Source organism: Amblyraja radiata, chromosome 6, assembly GCF_010909765.2.
Source record: "Amblyraja radiata isolate CabotCenter1 chromosome 6, sAmbRad1.1.pri, whole genome shotgun sequence".
In the NCBI taxonomy this organism is placed as follows: Eukaryota; Metazoa; Chordata; class Chondrichthyes; order Rajiformes; family Rajidae; genus Amblyraja; species Amblyraja radiata.
Window position 1 is genome coordinate 74,025,947 of NC_045961.1, and position 20,658 is coordinate 74,046,604.

Genomic DNA, 20,658 nt, shown 5'->3' on the forward strand with positions numbered 1-20,658 from the left:
ATAGGTATTTTCACATAAATTACTGAATGTATATTCTGAGAAGAATTGGTTTAAATGTATATTTTAGCACTCCCCTTTGCTCTCTAGTATTGGTCAGTTTATTATCTATAAAAAGTATGACAAAACAAAAATGGCTAATTACCATAATATGTTACTGAGCAGTGTGATGGAAAATGTTGTTAAGGCTGTCAAACAGCAGTTATTCACTCAAAATCTTCTCACACAGGCTATTGTGGGATTTTGCTGGGCCATTTGGTTCCAGGTTTCCTTACCATTCGGGTCCAAACACTTTTAGTGTGCAATGACTGACACTACATTGAGGTAGTAGCAGGATTTGATTGAGCATAGCATCAAGGAGCTTTAGTAATAAAGTCAGTGGGAACCTAGGGCAAAATTCACCAGTAGTTGTGGTTGGAAAGTGAAGGACTCGGCAACCAATATGAATTTATTGGGATTTTCAACCTGGCCGCAATCTTTTGAGAAACAGATCTCGGGTATTCAAGTCTGGCGATGCAGATTCATACATTGTCCACATATGACCTTGATAGGCCATCAAAATGGCCCAAAGGGAGTTTTGCTTTAAATTGGAGGATGAGATGGACATTTGGCAGGTGTGGTATGGCTTGCACGTCATCACTTCCTACAAGGTTAAACCAGCGGGCATCTCAAGTGACTGTGGTATCATTCTCAGTTGAGCTCAATGCTTTCTACGCACACTGTGAAAGGGAGAACACTGATATGCCTTCCCAGGATCCCATAGCCCCCAATAGTCTCAAGCGACATCGAAGCACCATTCTCAATGCTTTCTACATACACTTTGAAAGGAGGATCACTGATGTACCTTCCCAGGATCCCATAGCCCTCGATAGTAAGGTGACATGCCCCCATGACTATAGACTTATTGCACTAATGTCTGTGGTGATTAAGTGCTTTAAGAGGTTGGTTATGGCGCATAAAAGAACTCCTACTTCAACAAGAACCTGGACCCATTACAATTCAGGCTGTTGTTCGTAGACCACAGCTCGGCGTTCAATACCATCATCCCCTACAAAAGGGGTTGCCAAGCTCATGGAACTGGGTCTGTGCATCCTTCTGCAGTTGGATCCTCAACTTCCTTATCGACCACAATCAGTACGAATTGTCAGCAACACCTCTGCTTGATAACCATCAGCATAGGAACACCTCAAGGCTGTGCAGAGCCCCCTGCTGTACTCAATCTACGCCCATCACTGTGCAGCCGAACACAGTTCCAACTCCATCTTTAAATTTGCTAACAACAAATTGGATGTATTACGGATGATGACGACTAAGAATATTGGAAGGATTGACTGACTGAATGGTGCCAGAACAGCAACCTCGCTCTAAACGTCATTAAAACCAAGGAGTTGTTTGTTGACTTTAGAAGAGGAAGGCTGATGACCACTGGATGATGGTGGAGAGAATCAAAAATGGCAAATTCCTAGGTACGCATATCACTAAAGATCTGTCCTGGACCCAGTACGTTAATGCAATCATAAAGAAAACACATCACGCTTCAACTTCCTCAGAAGACTGAGGAGATTTAGTATGACGACAAATATGCTCTTGAATGTCTAGAGGTGTACAGCAGAGTTCAAGTTCAAGTGAGTTTAGTGTCATGTTTCCCTGTATAGGACAATGAAATTCTTGCTTTGCTTCAGCACACAGAACATAGTAGGCATTTACTACAAAACAGATACAGTGCATTCAGAAAGTATTCAGACCCCTTCACTTTTTCCACATTTTGTTACGTTACAGCCTTATTCTAAAATGGATTAAATTCTTTTTTTTTTATCAGCAATCTACACACAATAGCCCACAATAAAAAAGTGAAAACAGGTGTTTAGAAATTTTTGCAAAATAATTAAAAATAAATAACTGAAATATCACATTTACATAAGTATTCAGACCCTTTACTCAGTACTTTATTGAGGCACCTTTGGCAGTGATTACAACCTCAAGTCTTTTTGGGTATCACGCTACAAGCTTGGCACACCTGTATTTAGGTAATTTATCCCACTCTTCTCTGCAGATCCTCTCAAGCTCTGTCAGGTTGGATGGGGAGTGTCGATGCACAGCTATTTTCAGATCCCTCCAGAGATGTTCGATCGGGTTCAAGTCCAGGCTCTGGCCGGGCCACTTATGGACATTCACAGACTTGTCACAAAGCCACTCTTGCGTTGTCTTGGACGTGAGCTTTAGGTCGTTGTCCTGTTGGAAGGTGAACGTCTGCCCCAGTCCGAGGTCCTGAACCCTCTGGAGCAGGCTTTCATCAAGGATCTCTCTATACTTTGCTCTGTTCATCTTTACCTCGATCCTAACTGGTCTCCCAGTTCCTACCGCTGAAAAACATCCCTACAGCATGATGCTGCCACCACAATGCTTCACCGTATTGGCCAGGTGATGAGCGGTGCCTGGTTTCCTCCAGACGTGACACTTGGTATTCAGGCCAAAGAGTTCAATCTTGGTTTCATCAGGCCAGGGAATCTTGTTTAGGTGCCTTTTGGCAAACTCCAAGTGGGCTGTCATGTGCCTTTAACTGAGGAGTGGCTTCTGTCTGGCCACTCTACAATAAAGGCCTGATTGGTGGAGTGCTGCAGATATAGTTGTCCTTCTGGAAGTTTCTCCCATCTCCACAGAGGAACTCTGGAGCTCTGTCAGAGTGACCATCGGGTTCTTGGTCACCTCCCTGAATATGTTAGTAAGTCTCTATCCTAAGGCCCTTCTCCCCCCGATTGCTCAGTTTGGCCAGGCTCTATGAAGAGTCCTGGTGGTTTCAAAGTTCTATTTAAGAATGACGGAGGCCACTGTGCTCTTCGGGACCTGCAATGCTCCAAAAAATGTTTTCCCCAGATCTGTGTCTCAACACAATCCTGTCTTGGAGGTCTACAGACAATTCCTTTGTCTTCATGGCTTGTTTTTTGCTCTGACATGCACTGTCAACGGTGGGACCTTATATAGACAGGTGTGTGCCTTTCCAAATCATGTACAATCAATTTAATTTACCACTTGTAGACTCCTATCAAGTTGTAGAAACATCTCAAGGATAATCAATGGAAACACGATGCACCAAAGCTCAATTTTGAGAGTCGCAGCAAAGGGTCTGAATACTTACGTAAATGTGTTATTTCAGTTATTTATTTTAAAATTATTTTGCGATAATTACTAAACACCTGTTTTCGCTTTTATATTATGAGGTATTGTGCGTAGATTGATGATAAAAAAAATGACTAACCAATTTTAGAATAAGGCTGTAATGTGGGAAAAGCGAAGGGGTCTGAATACTTTCTCAATGCACTGTAAGTGTGTCCATATACCATAATATACACACATGAATAAATAAACTGATAAAGTGCAATAACAGAAAATGGGTTATTAATAATCAGAGTTTTGTCCGAGCCAGGTTTAATAGCCTGATGGCTGTGGGGAAGTAGCTATTCCTGAACCTGGTTGTTGCAGTCTTCAGGCTCCTGTACCTTCTACCTGAAGGTAGCAGGGAGATGAGTGTGTGGCCAGGATGGTGTGGGTCTTTGATGAAACTGCCAGCATTTTTGAGGCAGCGACTGATAAATCCCCTCGATGGAAGGAAGGTCAGAGCCGATGATGGATTGGGCCGTGTTTACTACTTTTTGTAGTCATTTCCTCTCCAGGGCGCTCAAATTGCCGAACCAAGCCACGATGCAACCGGTCAGCATGCTCTCTACTGTGCACCTGTAGAAATTAGAGAGAGACTTCCTTGACAAACCAACTCTCCGTAATCTTATCAGGAAGTAGAGGCGCTGATGAGCTTTCTTGATAATTGCATTAGTGTTCTCGGACCAGTAAAGATCTTCAGAGATGTGCACGCCCAGGAATTTGAAACTCTTGACCCTTTCAACCATCGACCCGCTGATATAAATGGGGCTGTGGGCCCCCCTCCTACTTCCAAAGTCCACAATCAGTTCCTTGGTTTTGCTGGTGTTGAGGGCCAGGTTATTGCGCTGGCACCATATGGACAGTTGCTCAATCTCTCTTCTATACTCTGACTCATCCCCATCAGTGATACGCCCCACAACAGTGGTGTCGTCAGCGAACTTGATGATGGAGTTCGCACTGTGACTGGCTACGCAGTCATGAGTATAGAGTGAGTGCAGCAGGGGGCTGAGCACGCAGCCTTGAGGTGCTCAACCTAGAGTGCATATTGACTGGTTTGGTTTGACAACTCGAACACCCGGCAACGAAGAAGATTGCAAAAAGTGGTGAAGTCCATCACGAATACTGATTTCCCCAATATTGAGTGGACGTCTTAAAAAGGCACCCAAGATCATCAGAGAGACACACCATCCTGGCCTCACTCTCATTTCAAACCTGTCATTGAAAGATAGGTCCAGGTTCAAGAGCAGCTTCTTCCCAACATCAAGCTATTAAACACTACATCCTCCAACTAAGCTACAAACTGCATAGACTTGGGGACATTGTTTTTGCACAATTACTGGTTGTTTGCATTTGACATTTTGTATACTGAACTTTTTGTTGTTATTATGGTGTTTACAGAGTATTATGTTTCCATACCTGTGCTGCTGCAAGTAAGAATTTAATTGTTCTGTTTCGGGACATATGACAATAAAACACACTTGAGACCTCTCGAGATTTTCGGAATAGTTTCTTGGGCTGCATCATCTTCAGTCACTTTGTGCATTAATGAGGAGAGGATGTTTGCTGATAATTACAGTGACGTTCAACTCTTCAAGAATGAAGCAGCCCATATATATGTGCAGCATGATCTTTGGATAAAAAAAATGACAGGTACAACCAGAGATGTGCCAGGCAATGCGCATATCCAATGAGCAGGAATATAATCAGCTAGTGTTCACACTTATGGCATTGCATCACTGAGTCTCCCTCAGTCGACAGTGGGTTCACCGTTGACCACAAACTTATTGAACCATCCTTGGATAATTTGGCTAAAAGAGCAGGTAAGAAAATGAAAGTCTTGCAGCTAGCAAATTGCCTTCTGATTCTCTATCAAAAGGGCAGGAGTCAGGAGTAGGAAAACATATTTTGGATCAGCTTAGATTCAGTCACTTGCAACAATATTCAAAGCTTGGCATGTTTCTGAACAAAGCATCTGCTTACTGACATATCCCTCCCATCACTACCACTGGTGCACTGTGGCTGCCAGGTGTTTAAAATAAACTGGGGACTATCCTAGGCTATTTTAATGCCAGCTCTGAAATGTATTATCTTTGTCATAAAAGCTGAGGGCGACAAGCACATGGGAGCGTAACCACTTACAGATCCCCCTTGAAAATTGGCCATTCTTCCTTCATTTCTGGGCCTAAATTCTGTTCTTAGCAGACTGTTCTCAAGAGATAATGGTATTTGATTATTGTAGTGAAATTAGATGGCAATTTTTTTTTCTCTCTCATTTTTCTCAGACAGCAGCTTCTCTGCTTGCAACATTTCAAGAAATAAATTTATTATCTTTCCAGGAAATTACAATTCAACATTAAATATTCACCTTGCCAACGGAGCACTCATTCCATTAAGGAATACAAAATGAATTCAGACATTGGAATAGAAAGATGTTCACAGCCTCTACTGCTCTTCCCCTATGTTGTACAGATAATCCTATTGTTATCATGGTCTTGGATAGAATCCTCTTTTGTATAATTGAAAATTTTATTATAAAAATAATTGTCAATGAGGAAAAGGAAATAGGCTTTGAGAATCTTAGACGCAATAATTTTTTTTCCCCAGCAGATCCTTCAAAGGCCTTTTTAATAGCTATGCTTGTTTGTACTGCTAAAACAACAAAGGCTGTATGTTACTGTTGAATGGAGTATCGTTGCACAAGTGTCAATAGAAGAGAAAGAACTGACAGACTATTCTTAAGAGACAATGGTGTTAGATTTACTGCAGTGAGGTCACATGACAATTTTGTTTCCTTCCAGACTTTCTTCCAAGACAGTATTTATTTGCTTGTCAACTATCAAAGTAGCTTTTAAGTTGTTCTCTAATTTTACTTAATAAGAAATTTGCCCTGCATAATACAAATAGTATTTCCGGTCATCAATTGCTTTATATCCAATTTGTGTAAATCCAAACGGAGTTGGGGTTGTACTGGAGAGATGTCTTCAAATTACTATTAGTATAATGCTGTGCATGGGTGATAATGAAAGATTTGATCTTGTTTTTTGATTGTATAATAATGCATTGAATCATTTGTATAGAAACAGTAATCAGTCCTTTGTGTTTTTTGTCCACAGAATCTCTCTTCCATTTATTGTTAGAAACAACGATACGAAGCACTGGAATGGCAGATAATATCAGCCAGTCTCTTACTGCTTTTTCTTGTGCCTGCCTCTTCAGTTTGGTCGTTGCTTGGGGAGATACAGGCAAGGTTCTACAAGCTGTGTCAGCAATTCTTACTAGTAATGGCAGCCATGCTTGCCAACCTATTCAGGTAATTTTTTGATGTTTTTCAATCTATTAGATGTTCATTGGTTTACATCATTCTAGAAAATAAAGTGTATTCTTGTACCAAAGACTACGAATGCTGCATTAATTAGATCAATCATATTTTGTGTTGTGTAAGGATGTTGGCTAGTTGAAGCAAAGATGGGGTTAAGATTATAGACACTGTCATTTTGACAAGTGTGTATAGCTCAGGATGGTATGTAATATTTTGCTTTGCATAATTTGAATAAATGCTAAGGACCAAAGAATACATGGTACAAAGTTAAGTAAATTAACATCTTATGATTAAGAATTATCTTGTTTAGATTTCCAAAAATGATTTAATTCCATAATTTAATTCAATTCAAATTATTACATAGACTATATTATTCAAAAACGAGGTTGAATAAATTTTATCCAAACGTCTCTCCCAGATGCGATAAATGTCTGTTTCAAAACGCTAATATAACACATTCATTTGTAGGATGTACAAAGATGAATAAATTTTGGAGTGATATATTTGATATATTTACAAAGCTCTTCAAGTCAAGAATAGAACCCAAAATGGAATTAATTATATTTGGAATAATAGGAGAAGATACCAATTTAAATAAAGACCAAAATGTTTTTTTTAATTATGGGTTAATAATTGGAAAGAAATTGATACTTAAATTTTGGAAAAATACAACCATACCAACTGTTAAAATGTGGATTAGGAATATGATGGACATAGCACGCCTTGAAGAAATGAGACTCCGACTAATAGATAAATATGACCAATTCTTAAGGAGTTGGTCTCCTTTCATCGACTTTTTGGAATCATGTGATGCAGCGGTACCATAAGGATTGCTGATTTCAGTTCATGACGCGGATAGATCTACATCTCCGAATATAGATTTGAAAATTTCTCTTTTAAGGGGCCTTCTCTTCTATTTCTACTTTCCACTTTTTCTTTTTTCTTTTCTTTTTTTCTTTTTTATATACACACTCCACGTTTTTCTACTCTCTACCATCTATTTTTCCACTTTTTCCCCTTTCTATTGTTTTCTTTTTCTTGTCTTGCTTACTTCCTTCTCATAACATAAAACTGGAGGTTGAACATAGAATGGATTACGGTATGACATAGTTGGCACCTAAAATTAGGTGCCAATGTATTGTACTGTATTAACTTCTAATAAAATAAACAAAAACAAAAAGACTTCCAAAAATGTTTTACCATAATAAATTCCCCAGATTTTGAAATTCTACTTTTGAATAGATATTCCATCAGAGTATGTTCTTAATGTTGATTTATTTGGATTATTGTGAACAATTTTGGGCACCATACCTGAGGAAAGATGTGCTGGGGTTGGAGAGGGTCCAGAGGAGGTTTACAAGAATGATCCCAGGAATGAGTAGGTTAACTTTTGATGAGTGTTTGTCAGCACTGGACCTGTACTCACTGGAGGTTAGAAGAATGAGGGGGGACCTCATTGAAACATAGAAAATAGTGAAAGGCTTGGATGGAGTGGATGTGGAGAAGATGTTTCCGTTAGTGAGAGAGTCTAAGACTAGAGGTCATATCCTCAGAATTAAAGGATGTTCTTTTAGGAAGATGAGAAGAAATTTATTTCATCAAAGTGTGGTGAATCTGTGGAATTATTTTCCGCAGAAGCCGATAGAGGCCAAGCCAGTGGATATTTTTACGACAGAGATTGATTTTTGATTAATACAGGTGTCAGAGGTTATGGGGAGAAGGCAGGAGAATGGGGTTATGGGGGAGAAATAGATCAGCCATGATTGAATGGCAGAGTACACTTGATGGGCCTAATTCTATCCTATGACCTTATGTCCCATGTTATCCCACCTTCTCATCCACTCTACACACCTGGGGCAATTTTCAGAGGCCAATTAACGACCAAACCCACATCTCTTTGGGATGTGGGAGGAAACAAGCATCCAAGGGAAGCCCACGCAGTCACAGGGAGAATATGCAAACTCCACATAGACAGCACTGGAGGTCAAGATTGAACTTGACCCTAGCACTGTGAAGCAGCAGCTTTATCAGCTGCACTACTGAAGTCATAAGGCACAAGATATATGGAATGACATATTTGGAGCTGGAGACAAATTTTAAAGTTCAGAACTGATTGCAGTCATATGATTGTTTTTTGTAAAGAGAATATAGAGTTGGCCAATATTCAATAATCATTCTAAATACTAAATCACTTTCCTTGCAATTCAGTTGTATATAATGCCTGACTTGCACGAGAGGAATTATATAATTTTTTCCAAATATAAATGTGGATTTGAAGTTCAGACATTCGTTTCAGACTATATATTGTACCGGATATGTGTGTATTTTGTATAATGAATTATTGCTACACTGAATGCTGTGGATGGGACTAATTATTCTTTTAATTGTTCTTTATACTTTTTAATGAACTCTGTGAAGCAAAGATATTTAATTCAACATTAAAGAATGAGGAAGAGGAAATGGGGAACCAGAGACTAGTTGTTCTAACAACAGTAGCATCAAATTTGCTAGTCTATTATAACATCTATGATTACAGGTGCACAACCTTTTATCCGAAAGCCTTGGGACCAGACACTTTTCGTAATTCAGAATTTGTCGGTCTTCGGAATGGAATTTTTTTAGCGTAGATTTTAATGGCTGGCTCAGTGGTAGAGTGCTCGGCTCATATTAGATTAGATTAGATTAGATTCGTTTTATTGTCATTCAGACCTTTCGGTCTGAACGAAATTTTGTTTCCCTGCAGTCATACATATAATTTTTAAAAATGGCAAAAACACACAATCAACACAAATTTAACATCCACCACAGTGAGTTCACCAAACACCTCCTCACTGTGGTGGAAGGCAAAATCTTAAAGTCTCTGTCTCTTCCCCCTTTGTTCTCCCTCTGCGCCGAGGCGACGGTTCAAACTCCGCGGGTGGTTGCTGCCTCCGCCGCAACTCCAGGGCCGAGTCGGGTCTCCGCCGCTGCTGCTGCTGCTGCCGCCACCGCAGCTTCTGTGCCGAGCCGGGTCTCCGCTGCCGCTGCTGTTGCTGCTACAGCTCCAGGGCCGAGTCAGGTCTCCACTGCCGCTGCTGTTGCTGCTACAGCTCCAGGGCCGAGCCGGGTCTCCGCTGCCGCTGCTGCCGCCACAGCTTCTGTGCCGAGCCGGGTCTCCGCTGCCGCTGCTGCCGCCGCCACCGCTCCAGGGCCGAGCCGGGTCTCCGCTGCCGCTGCTGCCGCCGCCACAGCTTCTGTGCCGAGTCAGGTCTCCGCTGCCGCTGCTGCCGCCGCTACCGCTCCAGGGCCGAGCCGGGTCTCCGCTGCCGCTGCTGCCGCCGCCACCGCTCCAGGGCCGAGTCAGGTCTCCGCTGCCGCTGCTGCCGCCGCTACCGCTCCAGGGCCGAGCCGGGTCTCCGCTGCCGCTGCTGCCGCCGCCACAGCTTCTGTGCCGAGTCAGGTCTCCGCTGCCGCTGCTGCCGCCGCCACAGCTTCTGTGCCGAGTCAGGTCTCCGCTGCCGCTGCTGCCGCCGCCACAGTTTCGGGGCCGAGTCAGGTCTCCGCTGCCGCTGCTGCCGCTGCTGCCGCTGCTACAGCTTCGGTGCCGAGTCCGGTCTCCGCTGCCGCCGCTGTTGCTGCTACAGCTCCGATGTCGCCAGCTCCGCCATTAGGCCTCGGCGCAGACGGAGACGGGGAATACGACCGAAGAAAAAGTCGCATCCCCCGAAGGAAGAGACCAAAACATGTTTCTCCCACCCCACCCACACACATACACAACTTAATAAAACAAAATTAACTAAAACATGACAATGAACAAAACGAAAGAAAAAAAAACAGACGGACTGCAGGTGGGCCGCAGCTGTTAAGCCAGCGCCGCCATATCCGCAAGGTCGCGAGTTTGCGCCTTGATCCCGGCAGTTACTCGGTCGCGAGTTTGAGTCTTCAATGTCGTTTTTTCTTGCAGAATAAATGTTTGTATGAAATGCAGTGTAGGAGAGGTGTACTGACTGTGTGGGCAGATCTTTGGAAGTGATTGCCCACCAGTCTAAAAAGCCGCTGTGTCTCCCTGTCCCTGGGATAGCAGGCGGCGATCAACCAGCACAATACCCCCCTCCCCCTCCAACTCCAGAGGAATCCGCTCCCCGATGGGCCGCTACGACGACAAGTGGCAGTTTGCCCACAGCCCGAGCTGCGCCCCCTCATCCGCCACCCCAAGAACAAGACGTACCTTGCACACCATCAGCTTCTGCCCCTACGTGTTCCTCTGGAGTTGGAGCGGGGCTGGGCTGGAGTTGCTGCTGGCTGTGGGTCTCTGGGATCTCCGTGCTTGCAGTGGGCCTGGGGGTCGGTGTCCCGTTGGTCCTGACGTCTCCAGCCACCCCCCTGGACTGGATCTGAGACTGGGAACTGTACCGCCCTTGCCCCCTCCCTCTGCAACTGCAAACAACCCCACTCTCCTGCAAGGGCGGTACAGTTCCCGGAGGATGGCAGGTGGCCGGAGACGTCAGGACCAACAGGAACCCGCTCCCCGATGGGCCCCTACGACGCCCCGAGCTGCGCCCCGTCATCCGCAACCCAGGTTCCTCTGTAGTTGGAACCAAAGATCTTTGGTTGGAACGGGGCTGGGCTGCTGCTGGCTGTGGGTCTCTGGGATCTCCGTGCTTGCAGTGGGCCTGGGGGTCGGTGTCCCGATGAGGGGGCGCAGCTCGGGGAACGGCTTCTGGTGGTCCTGACGTCTCCGGCCAGTTTGCAGTTTTCCTCTGTAGTTGGAGCTGGGCTGGGCTGCTGTTGGCTGTGGGTCTCTGGGATCTCCGTGCTTGCGCTTGAAAACGTTCACCGAGGGTGGCCCGCAGAGGTGACAGCGGAACCTCCGGTCGGTCCTCGAAGAAAGGGGAACTAAATCCACATTCATAAAAGAGAAGGTGAGGGTATATTGCGCGGGAAGGTTAATAATTGACAATATGCTGCTGCCTGCCCGCTGAGTTAAAAAGTTCCCACGCAAGACTCACGATACACTGTGTATCGTGAGTCTACCGTGGGAACTTTTTAACTCAGCGGGCAGGCAGCAGCATATTGTCAATTATTAACCTTCCCGCGCAATATACCCTCACCTTCTCTTTTATGAATGGGGATTTAGTTCCCCTTTCTTCGAGGACCGACCGGAGGTTCCGCTGTCACCTCTGCGGGCCGCCCTCGGTGAATGTTTTCAAGGACCTTTCTTCAAGGACCGAAAAAATGGCCGCTATTCGGAGGTTTTCGTTATTTGGATCTTCGGATAAAAGGTTGTGCACCTGTACTAAAATACACTCTTTAAAAGACTGTCAATGGGATTGGACAAAGTAAACAAGAAAGGGAAATTTTGTTTGGCAACCTGTAGTTTAATGTTGATAAATGTTAAGTTACACGCTTTAGTAGGTAAAACAAAGTAGGATTATTATTTAGAAGATGAAAGTTTGGAAAATGTTGATGGACAAAGGGACCTGGGTGTCCTTGTACACCAGTCAGTGAAAGCAAACACAGTGTAGAAAGCAGTTAAGAAGGCAACTAATACATTGGCCAGAGATTTTGAGTACAAGAGCAAGGATGCCTTGCTACAACATACAATGTCTTGATAAGACCACACCTGGAATATTGTGGGTAGCTTTTGAACTCTACCAAAAAGGGATATACTTGCAATAAAGAAAGCGTCATGGAAATTCACATGATTGATTCATGGGATGATAGAACTGTCATGAAAGAAGCCATTGGGTTGGCTGGTCATGTAACATTTAGAGTTTAGAAGAATGAGAATTTATCTCATTAAAACAAATAAAATTCAAACAAGGTTAAATGTACAGGATGCAGGGAGTTTGTTTCCTTGACTGGGGTCCAGAATGACTCATAATCTCAGGACAATAGGTAAAGCATGTATAATAGACTAGGTGAAGTGTCAGTTCTCGGAGTGCGATCAGAGAGGCCAAGTCGATGAATATATTTTGTAAAAAGTAGATGTATTTCTGGCCATAAAAAGACATTGAGGTGCGAGAAGAGCGAATGAGGGTTAGTCATGATCTGATAGATTGCGAGAATAGGTTTGAAGGGCTGAATGGCCAACTGCTCTGATATTTTTTTTTTCTGTCTCAGTGCTGGATATTATTTCTGTTTAGCTGCATTTGCATTTTATTGTCATTTTGATTGCTGATGGGGAAAAATACTAGAGGCAAGTGTTGCTAGCTTTATGAAGCATAATTTCTTGAAAGAAAGGTAATGCATAAATTAGGTTACTAGGTTCTCTGATTTCCTTTGTTGCTCTAGGTATCCTGGGACATCAAATTTATTAACATGGGTGGTTGGCCTCTGCAATTTAAAAAAAAAAAAAGGAAATCTTAATGGGAAATTTACTTATTAAAAGCTGTTCATATATGCATGAGGATGCAAGCCTTAGGGAAAAATGCTCTGCTTGTTAAATGGGCAACATATTTCCCAATTATTGTATTCATACTGAAGTGTGCAATACAAATGTGAGTTAGGCTGTTGTATATTTTCACATAATGCAATAACTAAAGTTTTACATCAAATGGATGCCATACTTTAGAGGTATGTGGTTGCTTACTCAATTGATTGCTCTAAATTGTAATCTTTTGTGTGAATATTCATCTTGGTTATTATTTGCTTTTAGGTGCCAACCATTCTAAATGCTCTTCAAAGGAGTGTTCAAGCAGTTTTAGTTGGAAAAATTCAAATTCAGGACTGGTTCAGTAATGGAATAAAGAAGGTAGCTTTAATGCATAAATGGATTTTAAAGGAAGTATTAACAGATGAAGATGATCAGTGCCTACTGCAGAGTGATGGCTCATTTCTGTATCTGTTGACTAAAGATGGACTGTATAAAATTGGTTCTGGTTACAGTGGAACAGTCAGGGTAAGAAAAGATTTTACAATTGAATTATTACAAATCAATGTTTAAAGTTGTGTGTATATGTAGTGAAATATATGTTTAATATTATGACTGAAATATGCATTGATTAATTCACGATTAATCTGTCAGTTTGCTTTTTCCTTTGCTTCTCAAAAGACACACAAATACCACAACAGGGCTCTCACATAACTTGTTTTCTCTGTTTCCAGCCGGGCAACCTAGGCAGCTTTTTAGGTTGCCAAATGACAGTTTAGGTGGTCATTTAAGGTGGCTTGCATGACGCATGCGATAATGTGCTCGGACGAAGTGCGTAGTTACCAGTCGGAATTGTGCTCAATGAAGCATTCACATATTATTTCTGCTTCAAATAAAGTCACAAACTAAACATATTCACCAATCAAGACATGATATATACCACAATGACATGCAGCAAAATTATAATACAGTATCTCAACTCTTTTTACACGTTACAATGAATGCAATTTCTATTATTTCTTTCCACTCCACTTCCAAACAAAAATGTGGTTGGATTATTCAGAGGTGAGACCAAGCGCAAGCTTGGCGATCGCTTCGCACAACACGTCCACTCAGTTTGTAACAAGCAACCTGATCACCCGGTGGCTCAGCACTTCAACTCCCCCTCCCATTCCGAATCCGACCTTTCTGTCCTGGGCCTCCTCCATGGTCAGAGTGATGCCCACCGCAAATTGGAGGAACAATGTCTCCTATTTCGCTTGGGTAGTTTATACCCCAGCGGTATGAACATTGGCTTCTCCAATTTCAGGTAGTCTTTGCTTTCTCCATCCTTCCCCTCCAATTCCCAGCTCTCCCACAGCCTACTGTCTCTGCCTCGTCTTTTTCAACACAGACACAGACAGGATCGAACACAGATCTCTGGCGTATGAGGCAGCAAGTCTACCAGCCGACACAAAATATTATATGTTGATAACTTTGGTTACTAAAAAAAAGAAACTATCTATTTTCAGTCTTAAATCTCTAAGTTACGCTATGTCCCCCTTTACAGCTACTGTATGTTTTAATTCAGTTCAAGGCTATGGGACAGTACATTGGCCATAAATATGCTGCCTAAAAGTGCCAGAAACACAGAATTGATCCTGAATATGGGTGCTGTCTGTATGGAGATTGTGCCTTTTCCCATTGTTCGCAGGGGTTTTCTCTGGGTGCTCTTGTTCCCTTCCACATTCCAAAGGTGTGCAGGAGCCTTTTTCAGACCCAACCGAAAACGTAATATTTTCCTTTTGTCCAGATATTCTGTCTGACCTGTTGAGTTACTCCAGCTTTTTGTGTCTATCTTCCGTTTAAACACACTCTTGTGAGACATGTGGGATAGAACTAGTGTACGGGTGATCGGTGGTCGGCATGGACTTGGTGGGCCGAAGGACCTGTTTCCACGCTGTGTCTTTAAATTAAACTAAAAACACTAAAACCAGAAGGAGTCTAAAGAAGGGTCTCTACCCGAAATGTCACCCAATTTCTTCTATCCAGAGATGCTGGCTGCTCCATGGAGTTCCCCCACACAATTAACCCTACCATAGTTACCCAACCAGACTCAACTCAATTTAAGGTAGCTCTTTTCCTAAGAACCTTTTTTTGCTTAAGTCCAAGTCAAGAGTCAAGAGAGTTTTATTGTCATGTGTCCCAGATAGGACAATGAAATTCTTGCTTGATGCAGCACAGCAGAATAATTAAACCTAATACAGAACAGGCGATAAGTTCAGTGTATCTATATACCATTGACCATATACAGTGGCTTGCAAACGTTTTCATACCCCTTGAACTTTTCCACATTTTGTCACGTTACAACCACAAACGTAAATGTATTTTATTGGGATTTTATGTGATAGACCAACACAAAGTGGTGCATAATTGTGAAGTGGAAGGAAAATGATACATGGTTTTCACATTTTTTTACAAATAAAAAACTGAAAAGTGTGGCGTGCAAAAGTATTCAGCCCCCCTGAGTCAATACTTTGTAGAACCATCTTTCGCTGCAATTACAGCTGCAAGTCTTTTGGGGTATGTCTCTACCAGCTTTGCACATCCAGAGACTGAAATTTTTGCCCATTCTTCTTTGCAAAATAGCTCAAGCTCAGTCAGATTGGATGGAGAGCGTCTGTGAACAGCAATTTTCAAGTCATGCCAGAGATTCTCAATTGGATTTAGGTCTGGACTTTGACTGGGCCATTCTAACACATGAATATGCTTTGATCTAAACCATTCCATTGTAGCTCTGGCTGTATGTTTAGGGTCGTTGTCCTGCTGGAAGGTGAACCTCCGCCCCAGTCTCAAGTCTTTTGCAGACTCTAACAGGTTTTCTTCCAAGATTGCCCTGTATTTGGCTCCATCTATCTTACCATCAACTCTGACCAGCTTCCCTGTCCCTGCTGAAGAAAAGCATCCCCACAGCATGATGCTGCCACCACCATGTTTCACAGTGGGGATGGTGTGTTCAGGATGATGTGCAGTGTTAGTTTTCCGCCACACATAGCGTTTTGCATTTAGGCCAAAAACTTCAATTTTGGTCTCATCTGACCAGAGCACCTTCCTCCACATGTTTGCTATGTCCCCTACATGGCTTGTGGCAAACTGGAAACGGGACTTCTGATGGCTTTTTTTCAACAATGGCTTTCTTCTTGCCACTCTTCCATAAAGGCCCGATTTGTGGAGTACACGACTAATAGTTGTCCTGTGGACATATTCTCCCACCTGAGCTGTGGATCTCTGCAGCTCCTCCAGAGTTACCATGGGCCTCTTGGCTGCTTCTCTGATCAATGCTCTCCTTGCCTGGCCTGTCAGTTTAGGTGGACGGCCATGTCTTGGTAGGTTTGCAGTTGTGCCATACTCTTTCCATTTTCGGATGATGGATTGAACAGTGCTCCGTGAGATGTTCAAAGCTTGGAATATTTTTTTATAACCTAACCCTGCTTTAAACTTCTCCACAACTTTATCCCTGACCTGTCTGGTGTGTTCCTTGGGCTTCATGATGCTGTTTGTTCACTAATGTTCTCTAACAAACCTCTGAGGCCTTCACAGAACAGCTGTATTTATACTGAGATTAGATTACACACAAGTGGACTCTATTTACTAATTAGGTGACTTCTGAAGGCAATTGATTGCACTGGATTTTATTTAGGGTTATCAGAGTAAAGGGGGCTGAATACTTTTGCACGCCACACTTTTCAGTTTTTTATTTGTAAAAAAATTTGAAAACCATGTATCATTTTCCTTCCACTTCACAATTATGCGCCACTTTGTGTTGGTCTCTCACATAAAATCCCAATAAAATACATTTAAGTGTGTGGTTGTAACGTGACAAAATGTGGAAAAGTTCACAAGGGGTATGAATACTTTTGCAAGCCACTGTATATACACAATAAATAAACAGATAGTGCAACAGGCTGTTATTGTTCAGAGTTTTAAGTTTGGTGGTGGACCCTCCACCACCTCCAGTTTAAATTCCATTTGGAATATTTTTGGAGGACCAAGAAACCAAGAAGCAAGAGTTACTCCAGCTCCAGGGAGTGATTCTGCGTTGGGTTTCAGCGGTCGCGGCAACCGGACAGCAATGGGGGCCAGATCTCCCACAATGCAAAGGGAGGGTGGAATTGCCCGGCGCCGACCAGTTGCCATGGCAGTGCGCATATGCAGAGCGGCCGATGATGTGCTGGCCGTGGTTGTGCACATGTGCAGGGGGAGGATGTGCAGGCCGTGGCAGTGTGCATGTGCAAGGCGGCCGGCCGTGCCAGCGGATGAGAAGCGGTGGAGAGCGGAGATCCGGCGGTCGGGACACGGATGGTGGGCGGAGGCGGAGAGATAGAGAGGGGGGCCCCGCTCAGTGTTGAACGGCAGGTGTCCTGGGTGCTTGCCAGGCCAGGCAAAATGACACGGCTTTTAGGTTGCCCGGCAGGACTTTAGGTGGCCATTGGCAACCGGGCAACTGTTAATTTCGAGCTCTGCACAACATAGCTTGCTTCACAGTAATTGTGTTAGTAAATTTTTAATTTGGCAAATTAGTTCATATGTCACAAAGAATCAGACACATGGGCCTAAAATCACAATAGGTAGCAATGTTACAAAATTTTGAGATTTTAAAAAGCATGTCTGCAATTTATCCCACAGATAAAGCATAAAAAGAAGTTTAATTTGACACCTAATTCACTTTCATATCTTCAGTATTAAAAATGTTATGGCCATTTTCATACTCGGAAATTAGCATCTTGTTCCCTATTGATTTTCCATTGACTTAACACAAAAGCTGTGATCAAGGACAGTGAAATGGCCATAACTTTATTAAAAATTAAGAGAACTGAAAGACATTTTCAGTTATTATAGATTGAAGCATTCTGAAACAAATATTAAACAATCTTACTTGGATGACCTGAAATTAAAGCATATAATTAGTTAGTTACCCAATTGTAGCTAATTCCAAAATTAAATTACTAGATCTAAACATCTATCCATTTCTTAAGGAAATATTAACATTTTTAAATAGCCTAAGTGTCCAAAGAACATTCACACAAGAATTCACAATAAAACATGATTATTAAATCTCATTTACATTAATTTATAGGCCAAATGGAAGGAATTTAGTGTTCAATTGCTGTAAATTAATGGCCATTTAAATCAGCTTTCGAGTGGGATCCTGTGGAACGCGATGGTTTGGAACGTTCCCATTGCGGTGAATTTGTACCCCATAGGCCCAGAAAAATACTGCGGGATTTAATGGGGCCCCCAAATCTGCTACTCGCAACATAAAATGTTGTATAAAGGGATCTTAAGAAGCGCTTTTTAATGTATAAATAAACAGCCTATCTTGCCTTATCCCCTACATGAGATCCGTCCTGCTGTCGGGGTTCGCGGCTTTAGAGGATGATTTTTAACCTACTATAACAATTAAATAAACCAATTTAGTTTAAAAATAGCTGCAACGAACTAATGTCGCAGCGATTGTTCGTCAGCAACTAAGTAGGCTGAACAACCTCGATTTCAATAGTCGAGAGAATCGTGTTTTAAACCCGCCCCCCTCTCAAAGGCACCAAAGTCGCGCACACGGGCAGCGACAGATCTGCAGCGCCGCTGAAGGTAAGTTTTGCAACATACCTACAATAGGTATTGTTATTGGTTAGATAAGCTAAAAATTATGGTTTTGTGTCCTGAATGATTTTGGTAAACTAGTCAGATTTAGATTGACAAATATCAGTTGTCTTCCATGTTCAATTATTCTGGTGTCTGCCAACAATATAGTGGTATTTTATAAATGTAATTCCATCTTTTGTTTAAGCATTCACATGGCTGCAGCTTTTTTTCATGGCTTTCATGATTTGTAGAACAAATAAGATGGATTGATGGATTAAAGTGTATTTATTTCAATGCAAAGAGTATCATATGGAAAGCAGATGAATTTAGAGCCTGTATCAGTGTTTGGTGCTATGACATTATTGCCATTGCAGAGACTTAGTTGTGAGAGGGTCATGACTGGCAGCAGAACATTCCAGGGTTTCAATGTTTCTAATGTGATAGGAAGGGAGATAGAAAGCGAATAATTGATTTCTTAATCAGAGAGATTGGTACGACAATACTCAGAGAGGACATACTGAAGGGTTTGTCCACTGAAACAATATGGATACAGCTCAGTTTCCAAGTATGTTTGCAACAGTAGTCACAACTTCAAGTTTTACAATAGTTATGAAAAATCATAAATCTGGACTTTGGTAGAAGGTACTAAACTGGGATAAAGCAGATTACAGCAGTAGGCAAGAATGAGGGAGAGTAAATTGGGAGCAGTTGGCTTATTGGACATTGGGTCATTCCACATCTGACATATGGGAGTTGTTTAAAAGCCAGCTGATCAGAGTTCAGGACTGGCATGTTCCAGTATGGAGGAAGGATAAGGATGGCAAGGTAGGGGAACCTTGGATGACAAGAGAAGTTGTAAATTTGGTTAAAAAGAAATAAGCGGATGTAAGGTTTAGAAATAAAAAATTCAGACAGGGCTTTGAAGAATAATTCAAGCAGCCAATTAGAAGGGTCAAAATGACCAGATTCACAATTATCTCGACTACTCTTCCACCCACCTGCCTCTTGTAAAGACAGTGTCCCTTGCTCTCAATTCCTTTTTATTCAGTAAACATGGTTTCCTTTGTGCTGTCATAGATGTATTCCTTATCCTCGTTTCCTCATTGTCCCGTAGTAGTTCTGCTTTCACTCCCCCATTCCCCAATTAGAACAAGGAAAGGGTTCCCCTGGTCTTCACCTTTCACCCCATCAGCCTCTGTATCCAATGCATCACCCTCTGACATTTCCATCGTCTCGAACGTGATCCCACCACCAGTTACATCTTCTGCAGAGACCGCTCCCTCCGCAACTTCCTGATATCTCATGCCTTCTCATCCAAACCACCCCCTCGCCAGGTGTTTTCCCTGCAACCACAGGAGATATAACACCTGTCCCTATACCACCTCCCTCGCCTCAATCCAGGGACTACAGCAATCCTTCCAAGTGAGGCAGGTTCACGTGCATCTCCTCTGCTAACGATTTTAATTCCCCTTACCATCATGCCCATTCTGACCTTTCTGTCCTGGGCCTTCATTGACTGAGTGAGGCCACACGAAAACTGGAGGTACAGCACCTCACATTCCGCATGGGTAGCATGCAACCTAACAGGACGAACAATGAATTCTCCAATTTTAGGTAACCTCTGACACCCCCTTATCCACCTATCCTCCCTTTTTTCCTCCACACTCGCGTTTCTTCTCCTCTCCCCCTGAAAAATCCCCATACATTCCTTTCACAATTCGCAAGTTTTCAACTCTGTAACTGACACCCTCTTTTTTTAAATCTCTGGTCTTCGTCCAGTCATCTGCCTATCAAAACCCCACCTCGCCGGTTTTCACTCATTATCTGACATGCATTGTTCTGTCCCTTCTCTCTTCCAGCTATCTTACTTTCTTAAATAAGGGATTTATCCCAAGCTATTGCAAGAGGCAGTGAAAAGGATTGCAGAGCCTTGTCCCAGAGGACTCTAGAGTAGCCAATGGTCAAGGTATTTATAGGCCGGTGAGCCTCATGTAGTGAAGCTATTGGGACGAAAACTATTGGTCGGATTCTTTGGAATAGGATTAACTCACATTGTGAGAATGGGCTAATTGGGGACAGTCAGCCTGGCTTTGTACAGTGCAGATTATGTCCTATGAATTAGAGTTTTTTTGAGGAGGTGATGAAGGCGATTCATGAGGGTAGTGCGGTGGATATTGTTTACATCAATTTTAGTAAGGCATTTGACAAGGTC

General features: G+C 42.7%; 1 protein-coding gene across 21 annotated transcripts in view; it reads left to right on the forward strand.

Moving 5' to 3' along the window:
• Positions 1–20,658, forward strand: part of mycbp2 (MYC binding protein 2) — a 221,781-nt gene that overhangs the window by 31,561 nt on the left and 169,562 nt on the right. For all 21 annotated transcript variants that reach the window (XM_033022978.1, XM_033022959.1, XM_033022965.1 and 18 more), the window contains exons 5-6: positions 6,267–6,463; positions 13,110–13,352. In XM_033022978.1, coding sequence (XP_032878869.1) covers positions 6,267–6,463; positions 13,110–13,352 — 440 coding nt within the window. The remainder of the gene's footprint in view (positions 1–6,266; positions 6,464–13,109; positions 13,353–20,658) is intronic.